Below are 20,738 nucleotides of genomic sequence, written 5' to 3' on the forward strand. Positions count from 1 at the left end.
TTTTTGACGCAAAAGGAAAAGGTTGATAAAAGAAGTCAAAGTTTTGCTTAAGAGTCACAAATAGATGGCAAAACTATCGCATTTAGATGCAACAAGAAGCTGCCGATGAAACAGTTTAACGAAAGTCGAGGAATGAGAAAAGTTCAAATGAACCCAAAGTCAAGTTGATCCATATTAGTTTTTGATTTTCACCTCAACTCGAGTCACTTGAAGGGAAAACAAAAACGAGAAAAAAACAAGAAAAAATGTTTTCTCATCTCAAGACTTTACACTTTAATAGAAGACTAAAGTTTATTGTTGCCAATGTTGTTAACTTTGATTTATTGAATTGTATCCAGAATTCACTTTAAACACAGGCCCAGGATGCCTTTAGGATCGATTATTACTTGTATTTATATTTCATGCTCTCTTCATTTCGATGCAAAAAAGAAAAGAACTAGCCATGATCAGGAAGAAGAAAAGTTCAGTGAGACAAATTAGACTCTCTTTATCGTTCAGCTCACTTTCAACTCTTTTATCACATCAAACTTTCACTCCATTGCAAGCTCATCTTTGATCAGCCAGTCAATCTAGTTTTATCCACAATTTACTTGCAACTCTATTCCAGGTAAAGCCAGGCAAACTTGAGCACCAAACTGATAAATGGAACCAGATGCAAGGGTAGAAAATTTTTAAACCTCAACAAAGAAAATTTTTCAGTGAAAAGTTTTTCTCTTTTGCAAAAGAATAAAGTTTGCTACCTTTTTCCTTCCAAATGATTTGAACTGCAAGTAATTGGATTAAGATTGGGTTTCAAGTGAAAATCATTTGCAAATTCATTTGTTCATCATTCATCTCCATTAACATCAACCTAATCACTTCGAAAGAATATTGAAATCAGAGTTTTCAAGAGAAGAATTTTTTTTCCTCAATTTCGTCGCCTTAACTTTTATAATTTGTTTTGTCGCGTCATTATCGTCCATCATCATCATCACCATCATCTTGATATTTTTCATTTAAATGTCACACTTTTAAATTATCTCTTTTCATAATGTTTCACTGCAATCTTGCCATCATCTCATCAACCTCCAACCATGATGATTATCGTGAAAATGCAAGTTACCTTTGGAATAGTTTGGTTAAAATGTTGAAAAATTTTCCACTTTACTCTCGTTGACCTGTGACATAAAAAAGGTTGACTTTTCTCTGTGAGTTTTCAGTTTAATTTTTGGAGAAAAAAAAGTTTCATTTTCCTTTGTAATGGAAACTTGTGACAAAACTTTGATTAAACTTGTCCAGTTTATTGGCAACAATACATCTCAACCTTCACCCGTTTCGTACAAGATATTTTGCCCTTGCCTTTTGGTTGCCGGTTTAATCAGCATTTTACTCAATGGTTTACTTGTTTTTGTACGCAACACTAGACGTCTACGGACCAGTCCAATGCTCATCTTATCACTCAACTTGGCCACAACCGATGGAATCGCCTCTTTCTTTACCTTTATCGGAATCTTAAACATTTACCTTGGAGTTGTTTTCGACATTCGAGTTCATACCTGTTGGGTTCTCATCCTCGAAGTTTTACGTCTCTCTTCATTTTTCGCCTCAGTTTTGCACCTTTTAGCTTTAACCTGGCTTCACTATCAAGCAATAACCAATCCACTCCAACACAGGTAAACCTTTACAGTCCAACTTTTCCTCCCAACCAAATATCAAAATAGTTCAAAAACTTAATTCGAAATTCAGTTTTGACAAAAATCTCAATTCGACATTTAAATTCAAGAATCAAATGAAATTTAAATCATAATAGTCTCAATGTTCACAAGCTCAGGTCTTTTCAAAAGATTTCAATATTTGATCTTTTAAGAAACTCCAAGTTGAATGCTTTCAAAATAATTAGTATTAATTTATGCAAAATGAGATTGAATCAAAAGTGTTTTTAACGAACTGAAAATGTTGTTTCATTCAAAATTTAATTTCATTTCCTTTGCATATTGGGTTGAACTTTTTTACCAGGCAGGGAAGGAATTTCATTGATGAAAATGAATTTTGTTAATGAAAATTGAATTAGAATGAAAACATAATTAAAAGTTAATCAAGAAAAATAATCACCAAATGAAGTGTACAATTTGAGCAAAATAGATTGCTGTTCTGTCGATGAAACACTTTGCATAATTAAACTTTGGACAGTTACATGATACAAGAAAACACTCGATTTGATTGTTGAACCTTCAAGTTCAACAGTCAAAGTCAACAACAGTCCCTGTCGTTTCAATATTATTGAGCAAACAGAGAAGCACTGAGAGAGAGGAAAAAGTGATTCCTTAACAAACGTTGCTCTCATGATAACAGTTTAAAGAGTTAACAAAAAAAAGTGAAACTTTTTTTCAACTCAAAGCTCTTGATGTTAACCATTAAGGTTAGCTAATAACTGCAACAAATTGAATCCCAAACTGAGCAATTAAGATAACGTTGGGTGAACAGGGAAGGCAGAAATAGATTTAGCAATATTGAAACTCACACAAATAATGAGCATGGAAATTAGTGCTCAGAATGTTGCAAGTTTGCTCACGTTAATGGGATCAAGATTAATTACCATTAGAGTGTTGATTGATGAACGGCTGGTAAAAAAGTGTTTGCAAAAGAAACAAAAAGTTCTGAACAAAATTATCGTAAAAGCTGCTCATTAACGAACCAAAAAAGTCTCACCATGAATCCAGTCTGATATTTAATAGATAATGAAAAATTCTCAATTTCATGTAAAACTATTAAATATTTAATCCAAATTAATCATTCTCAAACTCGAAATTTTCATCAGGAATAGAAAAAAAAATTGCAACTTTTTCGAAAATGAAGTTCTAAAGTTTTCCAAGAACCAAATTGTTCAAGTCGAATTGAAAATGAGTTGTTATTGATTGTTACATCCTGATGAATCTACTCAGTTCCTGATTGAATTGGAACAAAATTTTTGTTCATTTTGTTGAATCTAAATTGATGATAATCTTGAATCTCGAACAAGGAAACTCTTTGAAAATTTTTCATCTGAAATCGAATTGAATTTTTGTGTTTTTTTTCTCTCGATAATTCAATGTAAAATTTCATTCGAAAATGAAGTTCTAGATTTTTTGCCACAACAAAATTCGATTGAAAATTTGTTCTTATTGATTGATTCGTTTCAATTTCTCCCAGTTGTATGCTGCTCCAAGTTGGAACAAAAATGAATTTACTTTTTTTTATTGTTAATCCAAGAGATTATCGCATTTTCATTTTCTGTTTGTAATGACTTTTTGGATTTAATTTTCATGACAAGAATTTGAAAATTGTTGGAAAACCATTGAATCGTCAAATGGAAATGGTAAATTTGTTTGTCGAGTTGAACATGAATCTCTCTATATTTGCTCATGAAACCAACTTATTGATTATCTTTAATGCTATTTACATGTGAAACATGAATCCAAATGTTGAGAGTGTAAAAATAATAATCACTTTTCTGGCTCAAACTAATGTAATCACATTTTCATTACAAAAGCAAAGTTAGTTAACTTTGTTATTGAGGTTTGCATTGAAGATGAAAAAACAAAGCAAACTGCTTTTCTCACTGTAACATGTTTTTACATTGCCAAATGAAAAGTGTTTATATTTCGCTTACAGGTTCGTCCTTCTCATAATAATAGCTCTCAACGTAAAAAAAACAAGTTGTTAGATGAGATCATGAAAGGGAATTTTATATATAAAAAATATCTCTTTTGTCTCTTCATCTTGTTCCATCTTATTTCCTTCTTCACAGTAAATTTCATATTGTTACTGTTAACCTTAAAATTGTAATATTATTAGTGCAATGAGAGCAACAAAAGTAACATTAGAAGAAGAAGAAGAAGAAAAAACCTGAATATTCTCAGAGTAGTTCAAGAATTTACTTTAAATGAGAAGGGAAATAAGAGTTGAAAGAGTTTCAAGAATCAATGATAACTCAGGAAAGTAACTATTATGATGAACAAAAGATAAACAAATATAGATGAACAATATTTCCAATTGAATTTAAATTCAATTTGTTTCAACATTTCAAGTTGTTCAGGTTATTTAAATTCGAAAGTCGAAAATTTCATTGTCTAGTTTCAACTGATGATTCGGTTGTTCACAAGAGAAATGCTTGGAAAAGGCAAAACTTTATTGGCAATTAATAGTCGAGAGTTGATGGAATGACTGGGAGTGAAAAATATTAGCAAAGAAAAAGGTTTACAATAGCAAGTAATAACTGTTATATGAGGTCATTTGGTGTTTATACAGTCAACAGTGATTCCAATGAATTCATCATGATAATGGCAAGAACATTACTCTTGAAGAATTTTCGTTTCTCCTTTTTTTTCGTTGCCAAGTTGTTCCAATACAGTTATTAGTTTTTGCCTCTTTACTCACCCTCAACACATTGGAATAAGAATCTTCTCTATCGAATGATTTGCTTTGACATTTGAATGAAACTTTTGTTTTTCCGTTACCAGTTAATTATTGGACATATTGTATGAGCAAATTGTGATTCGTTAACATGACACAGAAGATGAAAAATAATATCGCAACTGACTTGCCATTTAGAGGAAGAATTGATAACAGAACATGAAATGGAATGAATAAAATGAATGATCAGAAAAAAAAGTTCAATCAACCGTTAAATGAAACAATTGGCAAGAAAAGGGCAAAAGAACAAGAAAAGACGAAAAAATGAAAATAAGATGAAATCGAAGTGTCATTTGAAAAATGTAGTCACCATTCATGGTTATATATCATGGCATGAACTCAACTCGTGTTTCAACCAGAACAAGAGGCAAACCTGATCAATGTTGCTATCAACAACTTCATCCCATTTCCTTGGTCAAATAACTTTAGCTTTCATTCAATTTATCAACATCAAAAAATGAAAATGCTGGCGAATCATTTATAACAATAATTATAGCTTTGATGAATTGTTGCCTTCACTGTTCATACCAAATGGGACAAAAATGAAGACAAAAAGAGTTTCAGTTTTGCAATGAAAAATAAGGCGATTGGTCAAGGGATGCATCCAAGTCCAGCTGTGCAACAGTAATGACCAGACGAGATCAACTTGGCTTTACTTTTGGCTATCCATTATTGTACATTGGCTTTGAGCATTGCAAATTATCTGTTGGTTTTCTGGTAATGATGATCAGAATAATAATCCATTTCGGTTGAATAAGTGATTCGTGTTGAGCAAAGGAAAGAAAGTAACTATTTTGGGAAAATATTTTCTCAACTCTTTTCTTTATTGAACAGTTTGCCATCATTAAAAAGTATCACAATGTAAATAGTTTTCGAGATTTTAGCCTATTTTTGGTTCTTTCAATCTCGATCATCTTCTCCGCCTTTAATTAAAATGATCGAGTTTTACCAATCAGATGAATGTGTTACATTTGATTATAAAATGCTAATGCTGACAGACACAATTGACAGCATCATTATCAGTTTATTCAATGGTTATCATGAATTTTCTGGGTGATCGTCATTATCGTACGTAGCTATCAATTAGTTTAACAAAGCAAATTGTGTGTGTGTGTTATTGACATAAACATAAGAGAACCACAGAGAAAAGGAGAATTATCTTTCAGGGCAACATTTATTCACTGAATAGCAAGGGAAACAAAATGCAAACATTTGAAATTCCCATATTCTAAACAGATATTCTTTTCTGGAATATGAATAAATTGATGTTCAACTATGAAGATGGAAAGATGAAAAAGTGAAAAAAGCAAAGAAAAAAAGCATAAATACTTAAATAAAAATTTAATGTACTAATGGATGAGTGATAGTGAAAGCTTTTTTTGCTCACTGAATCTGAAGTAAATTTTGAAGTTCTTAAAGTTAATTGAAAAGTTAATCAATCAATCATTAGCGGGAAATAAAATTGTTTAAATTGGGCCTACAGGGCTATTCAGCTAATAAGTACGTCGTACAATGTGAATCGAGTATAGTTAAAAAACATTTACGTAGGTACTAAAGCAGTATTTTCATGTTGTTAGATTGAAACTCTTTCATGTCATGATATTTCCTTGTTCTTTCATTGTTGGACCTAACCAATTCAAAATTCTACCTGGATTGCAACATGCCAAAATATTTGACAGAATTCTGTCATACTTTTGTTTGTGGAGAGTAGTAGTAGAAATACACAATATCAGACAATTTATTGGAAAGTGCTCGATACTGCTTGATTATCTTACCATTAATCATTATTATTATTAATGATATTATTATTAATTATTAATTTTTTCTAATGTGAGCATAACTTTAAAAAAATGAACAATTTTTACATTCAATTGTTGGATGGTGAGGTTTAAAGCATAAACTGTATTGGAATAATGGTATGGGAGTAAGTTCAAACCATCTTGATCTTCCAGTCTTCTGTTTGATTCTTTTAGCGATCTCTTTAATTTCTTTTACCAGGAAAACATGAGCATAGTTCGTCTATGGGTATGTGCTGTTACTATAAGTTTAATGTATTTATGCATTTTTAGCCTGACAAACAAGTTCTCAATAAAAACGCGGTCAAAACTAATGCTGATTGTATCTATGAACTGATTTCAGCATCCAATGATTTATAGAAATAAATAAATCTTTTACTTACATAAGAAGACGGGGATCATAGTTTGGTTTGGGTCATCTTGATCTATAAATTCTATCACGCCATGGAAAAAATGCTGAAGATGTAGAAAAGGATTCCTTTGAACATTTTAGTTGATTTTAATTACTTTTTAACTTAACTACTTTTTTGAATGAAATTAACTAATTGAAGTGCTAAAAATAAGAGAGTTGGCTAGATAAGCTTGCAAACAATCAAGTAGGGGTTATACCTATTTTAAAACATAGGGAACAGTTGTAACCTTATAAGGTGTTGAAAATCAAGATAATGATGCGGATGAGAAAGGTAATATGTTTAACAAATTTAACTTCAGAATAATGAGGGTAGAAGTTTTTAGTATTACCATCGTAAATGTGAATTAAGTTTGTAAATATTAAAGTGATTAGTTTTATAGAAATAAATGGAATTCAATTATTAGAAGAATAGTAAAAATGATATTTTACAGTTAGTTTTGCTCAATTGGCGATCTTGCCAGGATGAATAAAATAAATAAATGAATAAATAATGGATAAATAAATCCACCTAGTTTTTCTTGTTTATTTGTTCTATTGTGTTGAGTTAAGTGCTTTGTTAAGTGAATTTAACAATTGACTTGAGTTATTTTGGCTAAAATTTATACGTATCTACCGAATTGAAATCAGTTTTCTGAATCTACCTTGGATCGACCTTGTAACAATCGTCGACAATAAAAATGGGCGATCAAAATAGAACCAGCCTTGCTAACTGGAGAAATAAAAAAGAATAAAAAGAAATAAAATTCTCTTATTTCCATGTAAATTTAATTGACTTTGAACAAATCTGGACCGAGATCAGAAAGATAACCTGCAATTGCTTTGATAACTGATACTATTATTTTTTGTTTTACTAGACAGTTTATGCAATTAACAGCCACACTTTACACTACTTTTAAACAAATGTACACAAATACACAAATCTTAACATGTGTTATAAGGATATTCCTTATTGCATGATTTAGCTTCAGATTTTTTAATGACTTGAATCATGATTGTAGGTGCCACCATGTGAAATTAACATTATAAGAACAAATAAAATATATTTTCTCTGTTATCGAGTTTATTATGTCCCATTAAATCTCAAGTTCACAGATTTTATAATGGTTCCGAGTCTTCATGTATAAATCGAACATTGTTATACAAGGATGCTTTTTAGTAGATAAAAAGTGCCAATTTTTAGCTGCTGATACGCACTTTTGGGTAAGTTATAGAGTGTCAAAGTTAAAATTTCAAAAAATTTTTAAACTTTTTCAAGGTAATAATTTTATTTCAAACCCAAATTTTTATATACCATTCATGAATTTACAACGAATTAAAGTGTTTTTCTTCGAAAAAACACTTCAGGCATAAACATTTTCTACAGTTTTGCCATGAACATTGTATAAAAGAACCACGATTAGAACTGCATTGAGTACAAATCATTTGATCTGGTTCGAAGCAAATTTCTTACAACCCTTCGAAGCGAACCGTCTCGACTGGAAATCCGCTGTTGGCACAAGCATAGCAGAACATCGTGCGAAAAAGTGGTGATTGAAATTGATTTAGAATCAATGAATTCATTGTAATAATAGATTCACGAGTTTGAAGATCAATAGGCGCACGACCTAGAATAACTCTCTCCTGAAATCTCTTCACAAAGTCTTTCCATTGCCGAAATGTATATACATCTAATGGCTGCATCAGACTCGTAGCACCTTCAGAAATAAAGAATGTTTTTATGGTTTTTCCTTCAACTTGATGAAAGGATTCGTCCTTGTGTCCTGTCCAAGAATCCAGGAATAGAACTTTTTTTCGCTAAAAGATCCTATTATTACCAGATGTTTTCCAATTATATAAAATAACATTGTTTATCTTCCATTAGTTTATCAGATTTAAATTGTAAATTAGTTGTTAAAACTTTCTATAGCCTTGGAGATAACAAATGTTAGTTCAGCACCATTCAATAGCGTTTGAAAAATCCCAATGAGGTCAATTTGAATATTTAACGACTTTCAACACATAAAGAAAAGTTTAAAAAATTTTGTGAATTTTTAACTTTGACACCCTGTAACTTACGCAAAAGTGCGTATCAGTGCATCCTGGCAAGATCGCCAAAATGCACAAAGTTATTTAATAATAACTTATTTCACATTAATTATAAATTGTTTACTTTATTTTTTATGGACAAACAAGTTGACTTTTACATTAAAAGTAACCAAACTAAACTAAACTAAATTATCAAACTTTATTAACATTTACCTTCTTATGCTTTTTAAAAATTGCATACTCTTTATCCTCAACATCATTATCATCGTTTTCTATTCTGGTGCCTGAAAAGCACCTTAAACAACCTTAAGTCTAATTTGATCTAACTTACCAACTCTCTTATTTTTAGCATTACTAACACGCGTTATGAATTTTGTAACTCTTCTTGAGTCAAGACCTTGCTTTTCTTGAACGCAGCTATCCAATCAACACCGCTTTGAAACTGAAACAATCGATTTCTCTTGCTTTTTCTATAACATAACATAACAATTGATATCATGCATGCACAAGAAATCTGATCCAGCACGGTCAAAACTCTAAACAACATAAGCAATTATTTTAACAATTTTTGCCTGAAGGTTCCTCCGGTTTGGACATACCCTATCATCCGTGGTATGTATCAATCTGAATATGTTTTGTAAAGTTGTAAATGACCATGATGGACGCTCTTTTTGAAATTCCAAAGCTCTGCGGTAATATTCATATGTTAAATACGTGCCATTAGGATCCTATTATGGTTCGTAAACAACATATGATGAGTCATCCGATGCTGATGAATCAGTTACTACCTCCGCATCTCATACGTATATTGAGCATTCTTCTCAACTTCAATCAATATATTGCTGATTCTTTAGCTGATTAGCAAAAGCTAATCTTTCTTCGATTCCAATTTCAAGGGCTGAAGCATCTTTCTTTGTTTAGAGGCTTAAAATTCTTTCAAGCATCTTTTTTGTGATAGCATTGCTACCTATGAATTCAATGGAAAACGCTTTAAGGTTAGAAGAGAGCAAGAAGATACATTATAGCACCAAGTACTTAACATTACATCACAAAAATACCATTATAATCTAAAAGCACTGGTGATTGTGGTGCTGCAAATGAAGATGCAGATAACGACGCAGAAGACGGGGAATTTAGCAGAGGGTAAAGCTGTAGCTTTAGCTGAGGAAGCAGAAGCTGAAATTAACGGCACATGAGGTAAAACAAAGGGCTTACACCCAAATTTTTCAGCAGCTCTGCTCTCTGTTTCTCTCTTCTTTCATTTTGAATAATAGTCACAGAGTTTACGTACAGTTTGTTAGTTGTTTAGGCATAAGATAGACTATTTTGTTTTTACCTTTTCATGGCAAATCGTTGCCAACTTCAAAGGATGAAGACCAAAAGAATGAGGGGAACTGCCTAGCTTGAAATATTTTTCTTATGAACATGCATGGTGTAGAACTTTATGCTCAATTCGTTTTTTGAATCCATTTTTCAAAATAATTTGTCGTTTTCGAGATATCATGAAATAACGTTTAAAGTGCATGGGGACGAATAGCAAAATAATCAAAGGTGGAACCGCTTTCTAAATGATTTTTCCAGATGTAGAATTCAATTCTGTTTTTAGTGAAGAGAATTATTTTGATGTAAAATACCGCAAAACTGGGCATTTTTTGATTTTTCAATGGCGCAGAACTATTACCTTTTTCGTAAAAAGGCAAGTTTGCGGCATTTAGATCAAAATGAATCCCTTCACTAAAAATCAGAATTGAATTCTACATCGGAAAAATCATTCAGAAAGTGCACAATAGATATTGAAAACTGTGCAAAATTAATTTCAGAGGCTGTATATCTAGCTCTCGAGGTGATCCAGAATCGCTAAAATTTTATTTCGTTTGTGTTGAAAAATTATGAGAGATAATTAGCTTGTTTACAACAAAGACTGAATTATTATTTGAATAAAGGTATAAGAAGTATTTTCTTCTAAAAGTATTCATGCTTGTTACTCTTGTTATTTCCTTTGGCCTCTATAGTTCCCAAAAAATCTAGAGTCCGCAACTCGAACTGTTTGACTTGAAATCAAAAAAATTACGGCGTTTATCTCTGTCCACCCAGTATTATGCGTTTAATGAACGTTAACTAATGCAGGGTGCAAAAAATTTAGCTCTCCTCAACATTGGTTACAACAGAGTGCAAGGATTCGCTGTTTCTTACTTTTAATTTTTTCTGTTTCCACACTCTGAATTTTTTAATCACATTGACATTAGAATCCACATTATTTTTCTCTCTATGTTGACAGCCAATTGTCAATAAAATACTCTTTTAATGTCTTTTAGCCTTTTCTACCAAAATTCAAAGTCGAATCATAGTCAATAGATTTTATCCTTGCTACAACCGAACTTTGCACCGACAAATAATTTGCTAGTACATACATTGCTAATGCCAATCATTGTTATTTTTGTAGGAATACGAATTTGATGTAGATTCTTTTTCTGTGGTCCAATTTTCATCCATTCAAATAATCTTTGTATTGCTTGAAATTTTTTAGACTTTAATAACAATTTTGATTTAATATTTGCTCATCAATTTGATGACATGAATCAGAAACAATATATTGGCATAGAGACAAGAGAAAATGTTAGTGGCTAGAGAAAAATGTGAAATATGAAATTCGCTCTTCAGTGAAAACTGTGAAAAGGAGAAAAAATTTAGTCAACTTTTATTAAAACAAGCAAAAACAGACGTCAATAAAAAGTGATTCTAATAACATCAAGCAATCATTTAAAAATGAATTGAATCTTTTCGTTGAAATAATGATAGTTGAGAGCAAAAAGTGTCTCGAGAAACTCAAGATACAAAAAGATTTTCGGTGAAAAGATTGAAATGGAAAAGCTGAAAACGAAATCTTTGACTATTCAGTTGCTCATGAATGTTGAATGGTAATGATGAATCTTGTTCAGCCGGATGTTAACAGAACAGGAAATATTTATTAGCAGTTCTTAGAGTAAAAACTTTTGAGCACTATTAATGGGTGAGATGAAGAGGAAAAATAAGGAAAAGAAAAAGAGAAAAGAGAAAAGGCGAGAAAAAGTTCATTAAGTTGTATAAAGTAGCAAATGAAAAGTAGGAATAAATGAGGAAAAAATATGCACATTATTGTACAAGAAACTGTTTCTTATTCACAATAAGATTACCTTTCCTTCATGATAAGTGTTTATTATTATTATTATTATTATTATTTTTCACTTCACTTCACTTTCATCTCTTGTGCTAATTTTCATTTCCAATGATGTTTATGATTAGAATAAATGATTTATATTTTTAGCTCATCTTCTTATTATCATGATAAAAGATGCTCCAATTGTTGGTTTATGGAAGCAAAAAATTTGTAAAACTTGGAGCAAAAAAGATTCTCATAGGCATTTGGATAATATTTATTAGATATTACATTTTTGGCTCATGATTATCAAGCAAGATGATAACTTTAACTCCCAGGCAAAGAGTCAGGGAAGGCAAAGGGAATGCAAAACAAGTGGCAGAAAAGGATAACTCGAGGAAAGCAACTAGAGCAACTCAGTCTTTTCGTTGCTTCTCTTTTCCTTTCCAAGTTGTTCACTTTTCCCTCGATTCCTGTTCATTGCATAAACATTTGAAAAGAGAGTCAACCTTAATTCATAAAATGTAAATTATTTTTTTCCCTTTTCCTTTCTTTTCGCTTCTCTCGTCTTATTATTAAAAATAAATTGTTAAAATGGAAACACAACTTTTTCTCACTTTGCAACTCTTTGAATAAACGTTTTTTTCCCCAACTTTATTGAAACAGTTTAACATAGCATTTCCATTTGACAATATTTATGCATAAAAACAATTTTCCTTTGAACTGCTTTTCTTTTCGAGGAAAAAAAAAATTTCTCCAACTTTTCCTTCTGTCATGATGATGGATGTAAAGTGGGCTTTCCAGTGTCAACTTTATTTCCACCAGATGAACATTGCAATGGAAAAGGGTAAATATTTGATTTCCATGAGGCATTTGCACCCTCGAACGCGCCTGTTTCTTCCCTAAAGAGATCAACGAAAAAAACTTATTAATGCTGTAAAACATGCAAGTCGAGGTTGAAAGAAATTGCTTTTTTATCGTTTCGTAATGTGATTTCGTGCAATCCAAGGCTATTGGAGATCACTTAGAACTTTCAATTTTCGTTTCAACTTTTATGTCTTCTTGATATGATATTGATCTTGTTTCTTGATCGATTGATCAGTTATTGTTGCACCATTAATGATGACGATCTACACGTACTCGTTGAACAATAAAACTAGTTAAAACTATAGTTCTACCAACTTGAGTTGGATTTTACGAAAATAAGTTTCTCTATTTTCATGAAATTTTCTTAATCAATGAAGTTACTCAAGATTTTGATGCATTTTCAACTCGACTCAATGTCAAGTTTGCTGAAACATTTTGAAGTGAAAAGTTATTATAAAGAGTAAAATATCAATTCCAACAAAAGTGCTGAGAAAGCAAAGTTTAGAAGAAAGAAATTTAAAGTTATTAAAGTGAAATGCAAAGCAATTTGCTGATGAAATGATCCAAATTTAGAATCACAATTGAACCATTAAATTAGCCGAATGTAATAACATTAAAAAGGCAATTCGAACTTTTGCCATCAATGGAATCATGATTACCATGAAAGAAGCAAAAAGAATGGCACAAGATGAACAAGCATGACCAAGAAAAAAAGTCGATGATTAAACTGGATACAGCGAGTTGAGTGGAAATAGGTAAAGGATAAATCGACATTTATCAGCATCATGATGTAATTATGATATGAAAGTGTTGATGTTATTATTGTACAACTTGATTTTGGTTTCTTTAACTTCTTCTCATCATTATTATCCTTTCATCTTTTCCATCTTCCACTTTATCCTCTCTTTCAGCTCAAATGATTTGTCTCTTTATCTTCTTCTCGGCAAAGAAGAAGAAAAGAAGAAAAAAGAAAAGAATTAAAGTGAAAATGAAAATATCGTAAAGCTGACAGGGAATATTAAATTGTTTATCGATAATTGTCTTGTCCACAGTTTCACTGGAAATACATTTGACATGGTTAAATGATTGGTTAATATAGTTAATAGACGCAATTCATGGACTCATGGCAACTCATTTTATCCCACTCTTTACATCAACATTGAGTAATTGTTTCAACTCTTTTTATTTTCTCTTCAATTTTCCTCTTCTCTTCTCTTCCAAATTGAAGTTATTTATTCAAATTGTTTCCTCCAATCACCATTTAACAGCAATAAATCACTGTTGAAACCTTTAATGTAATTTACTATCATTCTGACTGGGAGTGAATTCCCTGTACAATCAAAGTCTCTTGCTTTAGTCAACCTTCTTTATCCATTATCATTCATCAAATTTCATCTTTTCATTTGCTGTTTATGTTTATCTGTAAATGAAAGGAAATGAGGTTTATCCGAATTTTAGTCAATTTTTCAATTCCATCATTTTCATTGATTCCATCCAATCAAATTTGACCCTTTGAGTGTTGCAATTGCAATTACAATCTAATTAGAATTGCAAGTGTTCATATGAATCAATCATTGGAAATATAATGTTGACTAAAGGAAAACAAATTTCCATCATTTTCAATGGATCGACGATTTTTGGCTATTCATAGTTGATGTAAAGGGTCAACAAGATGAAATGAAAAGTTTGATGAAATTAGTTGATCAATTATCTTGCTTCAACTTGTGATTACTTTCATGATAATCTGCAGATTGAGACTTTGGTTCATGTCAATGTCAACAAGTATTGTGATTCAATTTTACAGTGAGAAGAGGGAAAATCGGAAAGACTTGAAGGAAAGTTTCTTATTCAATTATCATTTCTTTCAGGTTCATTTCAAGTGGTGAGCCAAAACACGAAACTCTAGAAGAAAAAGATAAGAATTTTTCACTTCTTTTAGATAACTAGTTTTGAATATCATCAAGTTGCAGCAAAGTTGAAATGACAATTCCAAGTTGAGCTTCCAACTTTTGGAAAAATCACTTTTTCTCTCTTCATCTTTTTTATACCTTTTTGTTCAACTTGAGAGAATCGAGTTCTAAAATTGTAAAGAAATATTCCATTTCCTTTTACCTTCTTCCGGTTGATCAAGTTGATCATTTATATTGATTCAATTATCCTCTTTTAGTCTCTAAAACTTTGATCAACTCAATATGAAATTAAATTGATTGAAAATGAGTGAAACAAAGAAAAGAGTTGAAATTCAATTTGATCAACTCATTAAATATTCAGATTCAATTTCATGTTAATTGACTGGCAACTCGAAATGTTTCTCATTCCATTCCATTTCATCTTGAATCTTCTTCCAAACTCGAGTTCAAAATTGAACCAATTTACCTTCAATTGAATTAACGCAAAACTAAACAAAAGTTAAATACTTTAAAATTTTCAGTCAAATGTTTCAAATTCAATTTTTAATGAAACGCAAAAATGAATGAAAAAACAACTTTTATTCATTTCCATCAACAATTGAAACACTCGAGGCCATGTTTAGTGTTCATTGATTAAAGCTAAAAGCTGGGAGAAAATATGAAAATAGAAAATTTTATTTTATTCTTTTCCATGATTCTGCAAAAGTTGATTCCATAACATGATAAGTGACATTATTGTTCATGATGAAAAGGATAGATTGTGATTGAAATTGATACAAAAAGTTAACAATAAAACATTTGATTTAAATAATAATGGAAAACAGAAAATGGCATCAATAATGAATAATCATGAATAACATGATAATAAATTAGATGAAAGAGAAAATTGGAATTTCATGAGAAAAGAGAAGAAAAATTTCTTCTCTCAATATTGATCGGGAAACGTTTGATTAACAATTTTTAATTGAATTGCCTTTTCGATTCCATTCAGTGTTCAGTCCAATTTCAAAATCAATTTTATCGTCAAAACTGTTCTTCGATAAAGAATTTTTCCATTTTTTTCTCTCGACTCGAAATTCTTGAACCAATTAAATGTTAATTGTCATTTGCTCCATTACAGAACTCAAAGTGTATTCCAGAATCCAAAGGCAGTCCATGGTTTATCTGCTTCTTGCTGGATAATTTCATTGACTTTTTTCACTGGCTATTTTTGGTCAATACCTTGTCAAGGTGAGTTCATGAGATTTTCATCTTTTCAAGAATAATTCTTTTGTCCATGGAAAAAGAATGTTTAGAATGATGTTTGGCAGGAAGCAAAATTTAATCTTTCCTTTATTATTCCAATTCCAACCTTTGACTTTTTTGATGACAAAACAAATTAAACAAAACCAAAAGCATTTCAACTTTTAATTCCTTTATTCCTTCATCTCATCATTTTTCCAGGTTTTCGTGATCGCAATTGTCCTCATTTATTTCTCTATTTTTGGAAGTTTCGTTTCACGATATTAATCTGCTTTTCAACTCCCCTGTTTCTCATGTTTCTTGCCTATTGTCGCATCTTTCATGAACTCTTTTTCACCTCCAACATTCATCGATCTCTGAAACGATTTGATGGAGCCTCAATCAGCACTTCTACTGGAACCTCGTCAAGAATTACTGGGGACAATAGGTCACAATACAGGCGAACCACTGTTACTTCGTTGATCATTGTCGGCACGTATCTCATCTGCTGGATGCCCAACATTATCTGGTTGGCTCTTTCGTGTACTGATGGCTGTCCTTATCCCTTGTCCCGTCAACCTCCAAACGTACGAATGGTTCTTGGTTTCATTACCAACTCTTTGGTAGTCATTAAAGCAATTGTAGATCCATTCATCTACAGTTACAGAATGAAGGAAGTTAAATATGCTATTAAATCAGTTTTCATGTTGACTGAAACAAATGGTTCTTATATAAGACGACAGAGTCCCCATTGTCCGTCCATTGGACAAAGTAACGGTGCCGTTGCAACTGCAACAATAGTATCTGGTTCTGCTCGTGAACATTATTTGTAAATATTGTCGATGTTAATTTTCAAGCTCTTTACAAGGAGACAATTTCAACAAAAGTATCAATCTTTTGTAACTTTATGCTTTGAGCAAAATAAATTTATTTTATTGCCTTTAATGCAATTCTTTTTTTCTACTTGTTTTGCAAAAATCTTTCAACTTTCAATACAGCAATCTAGACGAAAATTTTGAAACATTTAATAGATAAAACTTCAACCAACAAGTCGCGCATAGTCTCTCGAATTTTTCATAGATGGCGTAAGGTATCGTGTTGATTGCAAACAATATCAATAGATAGCGTTATTGTATACTTATGTTTAACTATTTAAAGCTATCCAAACATACATTTTGAAGAACGGAGAACAAACTTAGCGTCCCACCTCAGATCGTGCTAAAAATCGTGTAGAATATAGATTCCATGCCAATGATTTAGTGATATTTTATGTGGATTTTTTCGCTCATAAGTTATTGAAACGAAAAATAAGTCGCAGATTATAACTAGGAACATATTTAAATTTGACACGTTTAAGCAATCGGGTTTGAATTGTTTAATCCTTGCAAGAAACCCCTCAGTAAAAGGATGAAGCCCAAAAGCAATAGGGAAATCTGCCTAGAGAGAAATGCTTTGTTATAATTATATATGATGTGAAATTACATGCTTAATTAACTCTAACCCATTTCAAAATGAGATTTAGTTTTACGAAGATATTACGAAAACGTTGAAAATAAATGGAGGAGAGAGTAGTAATAAAGACCCGTCTTTTACACCACTTTTTCAAAGATACATACCTGTCTTTCAAACCAATGTTTAGTAAATTCTGCATTGGTCTTTGGATTCTTGGGGAAGTTTAGTTTTTGGGGAAGATTTATATCTCAATTGAGGCTTGATAAGAATGTTGAAAATTTATGAGTGAAGGAAAAAACTGGTTTTTTCAGGTTATACCTTCCCCTCCCAGTAGGTAGAGAAAGGCCACAATTGGCTAGATTTTGGTAGGAAGGCCATGCGAGAGAAGATTTTCTCCCTTATCCTGCAAAAATGGCCGACAATCTCTTTGTTTGGTGCCCATAATCGGACCAATCATTTCAACACATTTTATAGTTACCATCAAGATGGAAATCGTCGGTAGTTCAAGAAGTGTTTGACTTTACTATTATTTGGTGATTAAACCGCAAAGTACTGATACATTGTGACAACATACGTTGCTAACCGACTACAGTGACTAGAATCTCAAGTGCATTTTCATAACAGTGACTGGAATTTGTGTTATCCAACACTAAAAACTAAACAGAACCTTAGGTGACTCTCAGTGACCAGAATCTCATATCAATTGATATTATTGTGACTAGAGTCTCATCTATAATCCAGCTATTGGAATATCAAGTCATCTAAAAGTCATAACTCATCTGAAAATTCGCAGCTAGAGTAATAATAAAGTTCCGTGAGTTGTTTTCAACCATTAAAAATTTTGTAATATTAAATGAAATAATTTTTGTATGAGTATTAATAAAATGACCTTTCTGGCACATTTCGTACCAGAAAGGCCATTCAACGGTAAAATGAAACCAAAATTTTCAACTGAATCCCCGAATTAAAAAAGATCAACAAAATAACATTCACATAATTTATTGAGCAGTTGCAAATTAAACAACTAACATTGAAATATCGTCATCATCGTTATAATCATCATTCCCATTTTCAATAGCTTTGATTACTTGTAAATACTGATTTCAGACAGAAATAAACAGAAACTCATTTTTTAAGATGAAGTGGAAGAATATTTAATATACTTTAGACAATCAATCGACTTTAGAAAAATTAGCAATTGTTCAATAACTTGAATGAAGAATATATTCCATGAACATAAACTTTTATGTCTGAAATGCTCCACCTCCATGAACTAGTGAGCAAAAACTCACGCAACCACACCTCTTAACTTGATTTGAAACAATCATAAGTTAATCACTAAAGTTCCTCCTTCATCATTTAACTACACATGCTTGATCTCATTTTCTAACTAACCAATAAATATAGCTCATCTCCCACAATAGCTTTTTGAGGTAATTGAATCCATCTCTCTATTCTGAAAAATCACTTTGACTGACCTCTAACTTAGTGCAACATAGTGCAATTCATCATTGAGTTAAAAGTTTGATTGGAATTGTTCATTTGTTTTTATTTACAAAGTTGTTTTACTTGTTAATTGATGGAAAAATGGCTAAAATTCTTGCTACAATTAAAAAGTATAATAAAAAAATGATGAAAGAGAAAGAAAAAGAATTGTTTATGAAGTATGGTTGTAAACTTCTGAAAGTGGTTCTTCCTTCACCTGAAGAATTTGAAAAATAATTGCTTGCATGTTTAAAACCTACCGAAATGGACAGTGATACTACGGAAATACTTTCCCAGGCCTCAACTTACACGGAATTCATGGAGTGGTCAGATCAGGTCTCCGATCCTGATGCTAGTGATGCCGTTGAAAATGACGGCGTCTTCATGCAGAAATTACTGAGATTAATTGTATTTGTGGCCGCAAAAATGGTTTTAAATTAACATTTGAGCCAAATCACTAATATTTTTAAATTATTGATTAAAACTTGATTTGTTGAAATACATTGAATTGAGATTTTTCATCATACGTGAAACGCGGGAAAAATTGTTAATGATGAATTTATTTTCGTTAAATGGCCTTTCTGGCACAAAATGTGTCAGGAAGGTTATTCATTACTACTGTATCGGTCAAATAAATCAAACATCCTTCTTTCATAAGTTTAAGTGTAGGCTTTAATCAATAAAAAAAAAGATGAGAGAATGATTGCAGTAAATTGAGGAAACTATTCATTCACAAAAAAATTTGAAACATTTTCTCAAGTTGGTCATTCTCCTCTTTGATCAGTGTTTGCATGGCTGCGTTGCGGCGTTCATTTTCATCACCAGCTCATCATTTTCTGCCTCGATTTTCTATTGTGCAAGCAAAATTTTCCAAATTTAAAAGAGCTGAATCCACTGCAGATTTAATGTGAAAAATATCATTAAAGGTAAAAATATTGTTTATCATCCCTCTCATACCTGAAACTGAACAATATCTTGTAGCTTTGTATATAAATGCCTCGGTTGGAAATTAAATCTTTCCTTTGTGATGAGAATATAACGGAATAGAAAGAGAGGAAAATGCAAAAATTTCTGAATGAAAAAACAGAAAATGGACGCACCTTGGAGTTGTGATTTTGTTTTAAACAATTTTTAGTATTTTGCTGCAGTTGAGTTAAGACAATAGAAACTGAAAGATATACAAAATAAGTATAACTGCACAATTACATGAATAACTCTACTGCTGGTTTGATGTTGAATGACCGATTGAAGATCAATACTGATGGTACTCTATCTACAAAATGACCAACATTTACCTGTGGCTATTTCTTAGAATCTCATTGCACTTTTTTTACAAAGATAAATATGAGTTTTGGTTTTAATGCAACCATGAAGTGTTTGTTCTAACAACTTCTTCAAAACAGAAACTTTGTATACTGTAATCACAGAGAAATTATTATTTCTTGTTTCTTGCAAACTAAAAGGCATAAGCTTCTATTTTAATTAGTTTTTACTCAGAGTATCTAAGAACTGCATCATTTTTTTCATCTCTGCAAAGCCAATGCAAATTGAATGAGTTTTTGTTAGTATGAACAGACCTATTGATAGCGAAATCCGCATTTTATCGCTACTCTGTAATTCCTACACTACTTGATGATGTGAGTGACATTGCAAATGGAATCAACTTCATGCGTGCGATTCCAAAGTATCAGAATATAATCATTCCAAGGAGGTACAGTCGAGTATACACACCAATTCTAACAGAATTTACTTCATATGAGTCTCGCCTACGTCACATTTACGAGATGGCCTATACAAAATAATAAATCCCCTAGGAAACATGCAGCGGCTAGTTTAGTTTATCAAGGTATATTTTCTTTTATATCAATCATTCTCATGATATGAATTTTCATATTACTTAAATCACATAAATTAGTTAGAGATGATATTGTTGTTTATTATCATTGTTGGTAATTTGCTAAAGGTAAATTTTAGTCCAACTGAGCTTACGATTGATTATGAGA

The 20,738-nt window shown here is 31.4% G+C and overlaps 1 protein-coding gene across 1 annotated transcript; it reads left to right on the forward strand.

Moving 5' to 3' along the window:
• Positions 1 to 530: 530 nt before the first annotated feature.
• Positions 531 to 16,743, forward strand: LOC107364369 (adenosine receptor A2a-like). The gene is made up of 3 exons (XM_015931701.3): positions 531 to 1,652; positions 15,698 to 15,807; positions 16,021 to 16,743. The coding sequence occupies exons 1-3, from the start codon at positions 1,240 to 1,242 to the stop codon at positions 16,629 to 16,631; spliced, it is 1,134 nt and encodes a 377-aa protein (XP_015787187.2). The 5' UTR covers positions 531 to 1,239; the 3' UTR covers positions 16,632 to 16,743.
• The last annotated feature ends 3,995 nt before the right edge of the window (positions 16,744 to 20,738 follow it).

Source organism: Tetranychus urticae, chromosome 1 (assembly GCF_039701765.1).
Source record: "Tetranychus urticae isolate SD_2017Ah chromosome 1, NJAU_TeUrti_SD_1.0, whole genome shotgun sequence".
Classification (NCBI taxonomy): domain Eukaryota; kingdom Metazoa; phylum Arthropoda; class Arachnida; order Trombidiformes; family Tetranychidae; genus Tetranychus; species Tetranychus urticae.